Source organism: Rhopalosiphum padi, chromosome 1, assembly GCF_020882245.1.
Source record: "Rhopalosiphum padi isolate XX-2018 chromosome 1, ASM2088224v1, whole genome shotgun sequence".
NCBI lineage: Eukaryota > Metazoa > Arthropoda > Insecta > Hemiptera > Aphididae > Rhopalosiphum > Rhopalosiphum padi.
The window spans coordinates 2,172,429-2,188,070 of record NC_083597.1 but is presented as its reverse complement, the minus strand read 5'-3'; the positions used below and the strand labels follow the sequence as shown (position 1 = coordinate 2,188,070).

Here is a 15,642-nt window from a genome sequence, read left to right as displayed (position 1 = left end):
ATAATATAACCATTTCAGAGAACTAAACCTTAGTTATTACTTCATGTAGGTGATTTTTCATCGTGGTCAGATATATCCGAAATAAGTAGACATTTTTAACACGGCTTATTTATGTAAATATTTGAAAAAAATATAGTCGTTGTACCTTTCATCAGATACTCGAAATATTAAATAAATTTATAGAAATATATAAATACACTTTTTTTTTGCAAATTATACATTTGTTTTGGTAAGCCCGAAAGTCATAAAATTATTTTGTTAAATATTATAATATTTATATTTTAATGAATTTTACGTAGATTCATATTCTATTCGTAAAATATTAGCGTATTCTTCGAATTGATCGGTCAAATTCGCATAATATAATTGTGGTATATGTTTTCATACGTAACGGGTGGGTACGCAGTGCGTAAGGGTAAATGTTGAGACACCCCGTACAACTCGATATATTTTGAGTTTACGGCGATGACCCATATTCAAGCAGCCAAGTAGGCACCTTAAAGTAAATGGGTGAAACACGCCTAAGTATAAATCTTACCGCTCACAAATAAGCAGTTTTATAACGTGCTGTAATGCCGTGCGTGTAACAATCACTTCGGGTGTTGACTCAATAATTTATTAATTTTTTTTGATAATTTTATACTACCTATTGTAATACCTATAATAAAAAAATAATATAATATATAAATAAACGTTTTACGAAATTACAAACAACATAACGTACCATACACTATGTGCCTCACAGATGAATCTCTTATTATTTTATATTGTGTCTGATTCGGTAAAAACGGTTTTTCTTCCGCATTGGTGGTTTTCCGTTTTGTTTTTTTTAACCGGTTAACGTTTTGTCGTATTGTCGGGTTATTTAGATCAAGGTAACCATAGATAAAGAATAACGATTAATATTAATTAATAATAAGCTTCAGCGATCTTGACCCAACCACAGGAGTCGTTATTTTTCGGCGTGTAATTAAATTTAAAATTCATATGGAATGTGGTCGAACTAACAATATTTTTATTTATTTCGATATATTTTTTAAGTCAAATAGCTGAAATACATACTGTAATATTATTTTGTAATAATTAATAAAACCACCTATTTTCCATTTTTAAACAGTCATAAAACGTAAGTCTCCATCTTATCATTATTATTATTGGGCCAGTATCGCGGGTGAAATAATATAATTATTTTACATATTATATAATATATTGTATAACTAAATATAATATTTGAAGTTTATTTCTGTTTAATCGTTATTAAAAACATTCTATGATTGTAAATAGGTTTATAAATCGTTGAAAAGTTTAAATGTCATATATTAAAATTATACACTATTGTTAATACACACAAATATGTATATTTTATAAATGTATAAATTGTTGGTTTTTATCTCTTTGATACTGGTTAATTGTATGTTACAGTTTAACATTTATATGAATTAAAATTTAAGCCGAATTTTATCATAATTTAATGTATTTGTATACATTGTCAAATAAATTATATTATTACCAACTTTCCAATGAAACGAGTTACATTCCAAATAATTATATTAACCAACCATGACTAATAATTGAACATTCAATGTTATTCAAAGAACAACCAGACATGCGACCGATTAGTACATTCAGAGAGATATAAATCGATATTTAAAATTAAATGGATAGATGTATTTTCGAACAAAATCAATCCTAATGAAACAAGGTTCAGTTATGTCTTACTAAACCAGAACCAATCGATAGCCCTATATATTACCTAATAAAACATAACTATATTTACATTTTTATAACTATGTAATCGAATGGTTTATTTTAAAACTTTACAAAAACGGAAAAAAGTTTACGAAGTTTATAGGCACATATATTTATATATCATATAATAACTGCTATATAATATAAGTATTCAACATAATATATTATTTTAAAGTTTTATTCGAAACTTGTTGGATCGTAATTTCAATATTTTTAAATAAATCTTATAGATTAGAGATTATAATACAAATAATGTTTGAAACTAAACATAAATATTTTTAATACATATTATTACGTAATGAATTTAAATCAAGAAACTAGCATTAATGATTTTAACAACATTTGGTAAACCTAGTTGTTTCATAAATTTGCTTATTCACAAAAATTATACATCAAAATATCAAAATAATAAAAATAAAAAAAATAGATAGAATCATAATTATATTTATATTTTGCAATAAAGACAATCGTATTGATTCTTTGTTTATAAGAAGTGACCCAAAGAACTTATTTGATGTAAGTAGATGACTATTAATGATGATAAAATGATATTAATTAATGACCTACATTTATAGTGTCTTATTTAACGAGACAACATTAGACGCATTAATAAAAGTTAAAATACCATTTTAAACTCTTGTAGTCTATAGTAAATGTGTATACAATCTAAATACAACATTAACGCAAATTTATATTCCAACTATTATTTCTTAAACTAGTTAAACTAACAGTGAACACAATAATAATAGTTATTCTCGAAAATTACATTTACCGAAATCCATTAATTATTTTAACGGTTTCGTGTTACTGTTTCGTACGTGACTAACACCTCACTACAAGTTCCGTGCATCACACAAAAATCATTTAGTTAAAATTATTAATGATGTTTCTATGTAAGAGTGAAAAAATTAAAATTATGTATTACATATTCAAATATACAGTGACAAGTCAACTTCTAGGGTGACATGTATTATACAACATTATTATTAACGTTTTAATTTTTAATGATAATTATTATTGAATACGTTGAGTTATACCTAATATCACGTGTCATATGTATATTTTTAATAGAAACATAATATATATACATGAAAACTTAAATTATTTATTGTTAATTTATTATTGAGAAATTAGTTATGCACATATTTTCACATAGACAAAATGAAAATGATTATAATTTATATTCATAAAATATAATATCAATCATGAGAATAATAATATTATAATAAAATTATCTTCTTTAAAACGGAAAAAAAAAATGTTAACTTATAATTGCAGAAAACCTTTGATGAAAAATAAGAGTTTTTATTTAAAACAAAAAATGTTTTGATCATAAATAAAAACGTTATTGACTTTAAACAAAAAAAAATAAACCGATTCATGTTTATGGTTAATTTTAAAATTACAACAAATCATTTCAAGATTACTCATCAAATGTAGACATTTGCGAGTGGTTGGAAAATTAAGTAGGAACGGTTCCCGATTTCTACATTTTAATTGTTAATTACGCTGGAAAACTACTTTGCAACCGTTAAAAATGTACGCCTGTGCGTTTCATTTAAACGTGAGAAAAATACAATATATATAAAATGTTTACGCTCACATCGTGCCATAACCATGTCACGTCTTCAAAAGCCAAGTTATCTGTGCAGTTTTGCCGTTCTCGTTCGTAAGCATCGAATAATATTATTATAAGATAAATAATATATATAAAAATGTGTCGCAATTTTGTTTTTTTTTGTTTATCAGTGTAGCATATGTTCCAAACGTCCAAACACGGAATAAAAATTATAATGATATAATATATACAGGATAATTTGCTAAGTATGTTCATTACCATTGATTCATTTAATATTATTTTTATTTAAATTCGTGAGATTTTTTGAAAAGCTTGAGGATTATCTTATTGCGAGACAAAATTCTGAATTTCATACAAAAACACTGCAAAATTATTAAGTGGACAATTTGTAAATAATTGTACTGTATGTACATATTCAAAATATTCAAAATCATTCTTAAAAATGGCTTTACAAAAATATTAAATAGATTTAATGTTAGATCTATTATTTATTATATAGTTGACTGTTTTATAAATTATAATATAAATATATAATAAAAATATTAATATTGATTACTAAAATTAGTAACGTTTTCAAATCACCATAGCCTTCATCGTTAGAAATAAATTATCATGAATCTATATTTGACCTTAGAATACAAAATTAAACAACTCAAACATTACTCATTGGGATTTCAATGTATTGTGATACGTCAACATTTTCAAATATCCTTAAAATAATTCATACTGAAAAAGAAAATGTTAACTAAAAACAAAAAATTTGTATCGGAACAGAACCCTCCTTGATTACTATCAAAAAATTCCATATATTTTAAAAATTAAAATTTAGAAGGGTGGTTGCATACTATTTGAATCACAATACATAAATATAGATATAAATAATGACTTAAGTCACTGGAGGCCGTTTAATAACTGCCTTTTTTTTCAGTTGCGTAGGTACTTATTCCCTGGACACTCGTGATAAATCGTATACGATTAACGATTGTGGTGGATTAAGGGGTAGAGCTTAACTCAAACGGGAGAATAGGATCTCCTAATCCTACCTTTTTTGCATTTATAAATTGATAGGTTGAAATCACAAAATGAATTAATGATGAATCGAATACACAGATCTCTTGGTGGCGACTTGCTAAAACCCTAAAACGCAATTTCAACAAAGCCAAATTATTACCATATTATATTTTATGCACCCAATTTTTAAAGCGCAAATTCATTAAATTGTGCATAAAATGCACTTGTGGCTATTCAATAGTTATTAAAATCAGGCAAAAATATCAGTGGACAGAGCGGAAATGCGGAATTATTTTTACGGATTAATATATCGTGGAACGCCTATAACTGCTGCTAGCGTTGTATTATAAATATACGATGACTTTTGTCTGTGTCCGTGCTAAATGCAATCTATTCAATGTATCAAATTTCACCTTTATTCAACCGGTTGATCGATTAAAACCATGTCAGACATTAGTGCGGCCATTGATTTATGTGTTATGCTTAGTATTGAAGTATATTTTGACTATGCATTTAAAATTTAAATTCGTGAATATCTAACAAGGAGTTTCATAATATTTATGACAGTAATACAACTCATGTAGAATTGTAGAATATACTTGTTAAACTACCATATAGTTTATAATCTGTACTAAATAATATCATACTTTCGGTATTTCAAAAATCGATTATTCACATATTACTATGTATATGCGAACTTAACAACTAATATTTTTGATTTGATTAGATATGGTTTAACTAAGATTAATTTTTATCCGTAATAAATTAATTTTTATACGTTAGTAATATTAAATAAATAATTATGTTGCATGCCACATGACACGTCATACTCGTGGAACTAATGTTGCAGTGGTGGGAGAGTGGATGTTAGGACAACTGGGAATACAGGGGATAGGCTGTTTTAGGGATTCTGGTAAAATTAATTTGTAATTTATAATACTTTGATATTTTAGTCATGTGACGGTCGTATAGCTTATACTTGTCTAACTGAAGGCCTAATACTGGTTTGAATAAATAAATTGTATTTGATTTCGTTACGTAATTTTATTTGAGTGTGAATACTGAATCATATTACGTAAATATGACTTATTGAGTGCAAAAGGGGTTTTTTCGTACTTATATAAAATTACAACGTGAAAAATAATAGAAATATTAACGTTTTAAATTATTAAATTTCATCACAATATCGTAATCAAGTCATAGGTTATTTACTACTCATTAATATAAACAACAGTGAAACATTCTTAAGAAAATACTCATATTTTGTTAAAAGGTATATAATATTATGGTCAAGTATAAAATATACGTAGATGCGGCGTGATATGTTTGTTTTACATATATAGGTTGGAGCCAAAGACTAATAAATAAAAATTCAGCAATATTAATCAAACGACGGTATTTTTTCAAAATCCAATCGACAAAAAAATATGTATTTTCTTTTCGAGTCGTGTACTAAAATCGTGACGGAATGTTATGCGCGTGTATCCCGTTCTGCGTATTTTGTTTTCTCGTTTTATAATCTGATTTTATCGATACTACACATTGATAATACTGTCTGTCGCTATTATTATTACTATCATTATCATTTTGTCCGGACCGAGCGAATGTAGTTGTATTTTACAGTGAGACGACGGTGTCGTAATACGCGGTTTGGAAAACCGGCCAAACTGGCTGCCATAAAACATACTATTATATATTACCGCAGACGTATATTATATATATATATTGTATTATAAGATGTATATCGAACATTATTACGACGGACCTCATTATCTTATTATATATAACGTGTTATAGTAAAAGGCTGGACCACGTCTCGCGTATCGCAGTGACTGGTCGGAAAGAAACAATCAAACGCTTACGAATTATTATTGTCAAAGATTTATAAATATTATTATTCATCACTACTGTTATTGTACGTACATCTCGAAGAAAATATTAGGAAAACAAAACGTGACGATTGGCTTTTAAATTATGTATACACTGGCTGATAAATTTAAAACGGAATACAATAAGTTTTGTGTAATTTTTAAATTGTTAAAACATGCAATTTTAAAAAAAGAATACTATTTACTTTAATTTTATCATAGCTTGAATTTTAGTAACTTTTTAATATTATTTTTAAACTTGTGTCGAGGACAGAATATTTTTTCATGGAAATTTTAAAATATTTTATAAATTTCTAATTTCAAACTACGATTTTTAATAAATGTGCACAGATATAGTAAGTTATAGGAATTTAAGGCATTGGGTTTTTCTATTAAACGTGAATATCAACAGAACGACCAAGGTAACAATTAACGACGATGAAAATACTATCCAAAGCAATCGCTGAACTGCTGTCGCTATAGAATACATATGTAACGGGTTCATTTCATATTGATTCTTGGACATATCAGGAAATGGAAAAGCAGATCAATAAGCACTTTGAAGCAACCTTATCAAAACCACATTATTTTTTAAACATCTTTTCATATGCAGAAGTAAATATAACAAAATAAATACATATATTAAGTATAACCACTGGCATAGTCATAATAATATGTACTAAACTCAACATGATAAAAAACAATATAAACTTGTGACGAAATCTCGATTTATGATGAAAATAAGAAATTGTAACCGATCGCTTTAAAATAAATCGTATTCGCTTAACACACAGTTAGTTATTCGATAACTAAAAAAGAATATTAAATTTGTGATATATGTGGTATCCTTTTGATAATAAACTACTTATTTATACAATTTTAAGTATTCGGTCGTAGGTAATTTTGTAACGGTGACATAAAAATATGAAAAGCGCAGACAGTTTGTACTATTTAAAGTAGTACATTTCACAAAATTATAAATACAAATTTAAATAGGTAGTTGCAGGTAGTAACAAGTTATATATTTTGGTTGTAGATTTGAAACAGAAATAATTATTTTATTATAATATAAATTATACGAGTATTATATGTAGTTATTATATTATATTGAATCAAGAGAAGTATATCATGAGAAAACATTGAATACATATAAATATTTCAACAGATATTTTTTCAACTGTTAAAACGCTAAAGATTTTGTCATTTATATTCTTTTGCAATTTTGTATTTTCTTTAAACATTTTAAATAATTATAGGCATTGTATTTATTCCTAAAATATACACTTATTCAAATGAAAAAAACAGCACTGAAATTTTATTTTGTGGTATAAATATTGTCCATACTGTTTGAGTTATTTGTCATCAAACTAATGCCAATTGTTATCACAATTTTGATTTTAAGTTTCGAGTAATGTAATAAAGCAAAATAATAAGCATTAAATAAATGTAATCATATTTATTTTAATCTTTTTAAACATAATATTACCCATTTATTTTCACCGTACACAATTCCCACGGTATACAAATCAAACGATAGGCAGTACAAAGTGTTGTACGTTTAACTCGAACAAATCTGTCAGGCCTTAGGACTCAACTATGAAGTTAATATTACACACTTAATTTAATTTCTTAAAAAATCTGAATTATATAATTTAATACGAAAATACTGTATATTTCTAAATGTGCTATTATATTATATTAATGATTAAATTTTCAATTTATTTATGATCAATAACAAAAAAAAACAGAATAATATCCAATAAATTTACCAATAAACCTAATATAAATTGGTCAATACGTATAATATTATTATTATCGTGGAGCGATAGGAGAGAAATATTACGAACGAGCAAATAGCTATCATCCCAACCTGAATCATACCGCCGTGATCGCCTTGAAATCGTGACGGATGCATAAAAGTTTTATAATATCTGCACGGTCGTAGTGTTCCGGTCAAGTGGAACCCTTCCGGTGTGTACACAGCGCCCGCGGTAATCACAACGGTAGACAATGCACAAGAGCGCGCGCTAGCTGTCCGAGTCGTTGAATAAAATATGATCAACGCCGCCAGGAACTCGTATATTATAACATAATATTATTTTATATCATATTATTATTATTGTTATTATTATTATTATTAACATTATCATTATGCGCACGTTATTGTACGGAGAGATTCGCTGTGTAGCGTAAGCTTATTGTACAGGTTTTTGTTTTATTTTTGATTTTTAAATTCCAGATAGCTGCATTACTCGCAGCTAGGTAGATTCCACATTTAGTTTTAAGCACTATTTTATCGAAAAGGTTAAATGTTAATCATCAAAATTAATATTCATTATATAATATGATTATACTATATTGTGTATTAGCTATGAATTTTCAGATTTCATGTACGAAACTTATCTTTAACAGTTAATGTGAATAATATTATACAATTCAATTTAACTTTCCAATAATTTTAATAAAAACCCCGTAGGTATATAATAATATAATGAGTTCAATTAATTTATTATTATAATTATTTAAAAAATAAAACGCAACCGTTAAAACATCCATTACGGAAGGATTTTCAATACAAAATTGTTACAAACAAAATTACTTCTTTGGACTAATTTGTTGGACAGCATTATCATGATATAATATAATATTACACTGTCTTTACTTCAATATGTTTATGTTTACTGTATTTTCTACATCCGTCACATAAAAAAAAATACTTCTAATTTTATTATAAGACAATATTATAACCATTAGGTGTACATTACTTTGACAAACGATATTATACTAGACAGTAGACCGTTTTCGTTTAGGTACGTACTATATTATATTATAATAATCAAGATACTATACATATAAAGGTACACAAAATTACTATATATATATTATATATACTCACAAAAGTCCATCTTTTCCACAGAACTCGTTATTTTCCACAGACACAACAATATAATTATTAGTACCCGTGTGCGTGTACCCCATCACGATTAGTTGAAAATTTCTTTTCGGTTCATTTCGTATTTTGTTTTTTTATTTTTTGTTTTGTTTGGTGGATAATGCAATTCACCAAAAAGAAACTTTGACCAGCACGCCCGCATTTCGTTACACAAAAGAAAAATGAACTTTTTTTATGATTTGTAATTTTCGCCGGACAAAAATAATTGAAAACTCTCAACGAACGCGCAAAGGCTCCTCCCCTCCCCACTGTGAAATTTCATCGCAAAAACAATAAACAGTGATAAAACTATGCTATACGTAGGTATATAATATGTATTATAACAGAATAAACAGTAATAATGTATTAAACATTTTCCGCGTCGACAGAACTATGTGAGCACTGTGTAATATCTTACGCCATTATTGTGTAAAGTAATCTATAGGTAGATAACGCGTTGCATTAGGACACTGATGCCTTTTGTTCGCAGTTATGGTCACAAATAAAGGAAAACATGCAGCTATTATATTATGTATTGTATTTTTAGGCTTTTAGGTCGCGTCATAATCATTTAATTTTTTCAACGTCTATCCGATTTTTTATCGAATTACACAACCACCACATAAGAACACTTATAACGATTGTTGAAATATATATTTTTCAGATATCAGTTCGTTTTTAGAGTAAATTTACACGTAATTATAATATAGTTTATATGAATATTTAGGTATATTGACTTACATTATTATTATACAAGCGTATACCTACACCTAATAATACTCAATGGTTAAAATAATTAACTATATAAGTAAACTTATATTAAATAAGTAAAAGTACCCACCATAATACAATGTTTTATTATCATAACAAAATAATAAAATAATAATAAATGTAAAATAATATTTCTTGAAAAGTGGTTTATGAAAATACCAAATTCGTGGAATATTAAATTAAGTACTTATTGCACTTGAAACATTTTTACAAACTATTAATTTCAATAGATTAATATTAGGTAATTACTAAACTTTTAAAATTATCATAGTCTTCATAATATCATCATAATCCAATTATAAGATCTTTATCTTTATTAAAAGTTCACAACGTTAAATAACTCAAAAACTATTCCTTCAGATTTAAATTTTGATTTTAGGGCTTGTATTTTAAAAATAAATTAAATTAAATTTTAATGTTATTAGAAAAATTAACATTCTTAAAAAATACGTTAAATATTATAAAATATTTTAACGTTATCTAAGTATTTTTTTCACTATAAAATATTTTATAATTCGAATTGTAAGGATATTAAAAAAAAAAATACATCTGACATGTAATAACTAGTTTAACATACAAAGGATAATACAATTATGATATGCAAAAAAATTAATAAAATGTATTCTCCAATTAATATTTAAATGTCCATGGTCTTAAAATATTGATATTTTAAATTATTGGAACAATTTAAATAAAATTGATCAAATTCTCAAATTCTAATATTTCTTATTATAAAACGTACATTGTTATTAATGATTTGTTATGTTATATATCTTACCATTTATGATATTATATATTTATATTTATTTATTTATTCTTTTTTTTTATCAATATTATTGATTATTCTAATTATTATATAATATATATCAACTTAATTTTGGAAAATTAAATACTAATAAATAATCAATTTTTACGACTATTATTATTTATTATTTAAAAAATCGTTAATGTTTACCAAAGTCCCAGCAATTCTTAAAATCATGTACAATTTAAATTGTTGTCTTGTGCAGCAATGAACGCATAATTGCACCCACCAATTTGTACATCCTTTTGCACTGATCAAAAAACAAGTGTATTATTCTTATTCTTGTCATTTATAATTTGGCCAGCTTCGTGTCGAAGTATTGCCTCCTTATTCAGTAACCTGAGTGCTCTATATCGAACTTCGTATTCAGTGTACGCATCCAATACGTATTTTATTTCGTTTCGGTATCCACTGATATCGTTTAATGTGTTCAACAATGTTTCCACACCGTCTTTCAATGACCGTAGCCCTGTGTCCAGATCGACGCTCTCCGATTCGGTGTAATACGAACCACTTAGACGATGCTTGGCTATCTCGTAATAGTTTTTTAAGTCGATTACGTTTGTTCTCAGAAACGAACAGAGCTTTCTGAGTTTCTCCTTGCCCCCGTGATCCACGTTTCCGCGATCGACCGTCACGTCGTCCGAGGGTTCTGCTACAGGGACGTATTTTCATACGTGATTCGGTTATTAACATTTTCAATCATTGTGTAAAATGAAGTAAATTTGAAATGATCTACATCTTAGTGTAAGTACTAGCTACTAAATAAACTAATTTAATGTTTATAGGTTCATATAAGTAACTATTTAAATAATTAAATATAATATGTACATAAAATTAATAAATAAATATAAAATATAAAAATGTTAAGAACGCCGAAAATGACGAATATGGAGTTGAGATATAAATAATAATGAGTAAGGATCAATTGGAAATATATTCTTATTAATAATTGTGAACAAATTATAGTAACTATTTTAATTTTAATTTTAATATAATTCAATTATACCCAAAAAAATCATACATAAAAAATGAATTATGAGTTTTTTCCAAAATTTAATTTGAAGTAATCAGGTAATTATGAATTGTTAATTAGATAGGCACCTACATTGGAAATAAAGGTTAAAAACATAAGTTTATTATATTATCATAAATTAGTATTAGTATATAATTACAAAAATGTTTCAATTATTTAAAAAAGTTAAACAAAACCAAAATATGTAAAATAAAAGTGGTATTATTTTAGTAACAATGATTTACATTGTTGGGCATTTTTTTCAAATTACCAATAGTTAATTATTATAAATATTATACTAGTAAATGGTCGGCATTTTATTCATTCTTCTGGATAATTATTAGATACTTCTAAAATCGATGTCCTCAACGTAGTAATATTAAGTATAGTATTTACGCTAATAATAAATTATTTTTAATTTTAAATATTTAATAAAAAAAAAAAATAATTATTATTATTTCTTATTACACAATCTGTTCAAATTACTAAAACAATAAGTGAATGTGATGAAAGAAAGACAATAAAAATATATGTTTCACTAAATAAAGAGGCTTCCCAGCAGAGGACTGATACATCAATAATATGGTGGTATAATTATTATTGAAAAATAATATTAATTAGCAATAAATGTAAAAAACTTTTTGTTGTCATCCGGGTATCGAACCACGAATGTGTAATTACTTGTTGATCAAAACCGATTAAGTTGAAAAAAAATAGATTAAATAATCATTATATTTTTAAGAAACGTACTGAAAATATATGTATTTGAAAAATACATATGTGTTTCTAATTTAACTCTCCAGCGGCACTTGCCCCTTCTTACTGCAGTTGGCTTCAGAGGGTTTAGCTTTCGGAGAGCTTATTTAGTCAACACATATCGACCACGCCAGTACAGGCCACAAGTGATTGAGCTAATTGTGTAGGTATTTAAATATTATTTTGTTTGTTCACTTGGTAACGAATTAAAATATAAACGACTATTTACATTATTATTGTAAAATAGTACTATACTTTTTGTGATATCAAACAGCTTTGGCTAATCACAAAACCGAAAATTTAAATTACTATAATCAACTGCTTAACCTTCGGCTCTGGGCTACGATTCATACTTATAATACTTATTAAAGGTATTCTCATTAGTATTTAAATCCGTTACCTAGTGATAATATTAAAATAGCGATGATAGCATATTCATATATTGTGTGAATTGAATAATAATTGATTGAGCGAAACAGTTGACTAGATAGCTAGGAAACCAACGAAAACACTACATAAACATAGCATAGGTACATAACGAGAATGCATAAAACCATTATTTCCGTACTCGATCGAATTCCTGATATTCTTAAAACCACTTACGTTTTACATTTTTTTCTCGTGCAGTGATAAAGGTAAACGGACAACTATTACGCACCCATTTGTAAATTTCGTCGCACAGCCCGAAATGAAATTCACCGTCGTTCGTACCATTTTCCGTTTTTTTTTGCTTGGTATCGAAGTTTGGCACTCTTGTTTAACGACAAAAGTCTTACGTACCGGTTTTCATTTTCAGTGTACATTTTCAACACGTGTTTTATTTCATGACTGTTCCCGCTGATGTCTTTTAATACATCCATCATTCGCTGAACGTCTTCTTCTAATGACCGCAATTCTGGTTCCACTTCGGCACGTTCCGATTCAGTATAATATCCACCGCTCATACGACACCTTTTCTTGTAAACAGTTTTCAGATCGATCACGTTCTTTCTTAATAATGAACAGAGCTTCATGAGTTTTTTCATGGCTTTTAGGTCTACGCTATAGTGATCGACGTCTGCGAGCAAATGAGTTGGATTGCAGTTTACCTCGAAATCAGCAGGTACGTTCCCACCAAAAACCTCAGATAACTTCTCCAAGTGCTCTTGAAACAACACCCGTCGATTTATTACTGTTTGGTGCTGATTCGGCGATATTTCCCAATGATTCATCTTCGAGGCAATATCATTTGTACACATTTTCGTCTTAGGTTCTTTCACCTACTATATATGCTGGTAAAAAATTATACGTTTTGTAATAAGTTAACAAAATTTACTACGACAAAAATAAAATACCTGCTGATTAAGTACTACTATCTAGGACTTAACTAGATAATTCTGAACTATAATATTGTCTAAAAAAAATGCGACTTTAATCTAAAACATCAAACGGAATGATGTAATTATTGTAAAATTATTTTTTTTTTAACTTCTTAGCAACTAATGAATCGTTTTAAACAATATCATTCAGCTACCATTTGGGTAAATTAACTATGTATAACGCATCATATAGTTAAAAAAATATGTTGTCTAAGTATAATAAATATTTATATAAGAAATTTTGTGTTTAAGTAATAAAATCTTTATAAAATATTTTCAAGGATTGAAAAAATTAAAATAAATATTTAGATAAAAATTATAACATCGAAAACGTATTTATAACTTCATATAAAAACTTTCATAATATGGTTTTCATTTATTTAAATTAATATAAAAACCTAGCTTGTGTTCCGAAATAGTATTCGTATTGTTTTTAATTTTTATCATGATTTTTATTACTATAAGGTTCTAAGCTACCCATGTAGAATCCAAATTACAGTATAATCTTTTTAATCTATTCGCATTTGCTGCCATTTTTATCCATTATGCTAACATTTCGCATTAAAATTTACCATCTCAAACATTAATTTTAATATAACATAAAACATTACTATACATCCGTTCAGCTATCAAACCAGATTCACGGCGCAGTATTAATTAAACATGGTGTCGAAGTCTCCGTAAAATATAATGTTAATTAAAAATTGATCATCGCATTCGAAAACCAATCTTAAAACTCTATTACGCTGACCTATTTAAACGTCACGTTAATCGTATACTGCAATAATGTCACATAGTCGTTTTGTATATTTTCCAGCAACACGATGTCCGATAAATCCTTCTGAAACTCACACATAAGAGATAAATCGACCACGGCACTGAGTTTATCTTCCTGACAGATGGCGCATACTAAGATGAATAGTAATTGTACCAAGTCCAATGTCCATTCACCAAAACTTGTCATTTTTTCGTCCCCGTAATATAGACTTATTGTTGTAGGTCGTTCGAGATGGAACCGCGATCGTTTGTCATTCTCAACGTTACAATATATTAATGTAATGCACGCCTAAAAACTCACCATGTATACAGATCAGAGTTATACGCAATATATACGCATTTTATGTAAGCTTAACGCGTGCGTGTTGACGGTAGTAAAACAAACAAATCAAAAAATGCGTTTGAACTTCATCGTAATAACATAATATACTGGAATTATAATTCCGTGATAAATTCGTTGTTGTTGTGTACGCACTGAGCTCGCGTATATTTCAACGAATTGATGTACGAGTGTGAATGTTTTATATTATGTTGGGGGATTCATCGAGTGTGTTCTCTCGTTTTTTTGATTTAAAAACAAAATTAATTAAATTTTGATTTATGGAATTTTTAAATAGACTTAAAGATTTATATTTAAAAATTATTGTAATTTTTGTACCCTTACTTAAGAATAATGTCCTGTTGCGAAACAAACTTCAATTTTCAACCCACTTTTTTAAGTGTAAATTATATTAGTTGATAATTATTTTGAAAATTTAAATGTACTAACCTATATTAACATGCCTATACTAAGGATAAAAGTGCTTAAATATATATTTTTAAAAATATAAGTTATGTGATATATTAATAGTGTACATTATAGTTGTATCATTTTTACAAATATAAGTATTCGTCGATTTATATTAACATTTTTAATTTACTATAGCTACATATTCCAATAACACCATTAACATGCATGTTTTTAGTAGGTACATATAGTTAATTAACTCAAAAAAAATACTCCTCATTCAACTTACCTATT

General features: G+C 27.0%; 2 protein-coding genes across 3 annotated transcripts in view; both read right to left on the bottom strand.

Moving 5' to 3' along the window:
- LOC132917185 (neuropeptide SIFamide receptor-like) overlaps positions 1-15,642 on the bottom strand; it is a 50,964-nt gene that overhangs the window by 15,402 nt on the left and 19,920 nt on the right. The window lies entirely within an intron of this gene.
- On the bottom strand, positions 12,831-13,724 carry LOC132917186 (uncharacterized). Its single transcript, XM_060977803.1, is given in 2 exon segments — positions 12,831-13,213; positions 13,215-13,724. Coding segments are annotated over 2 exon segments (648 nt in total). The 3' UTR covers positions 12,831-13,075.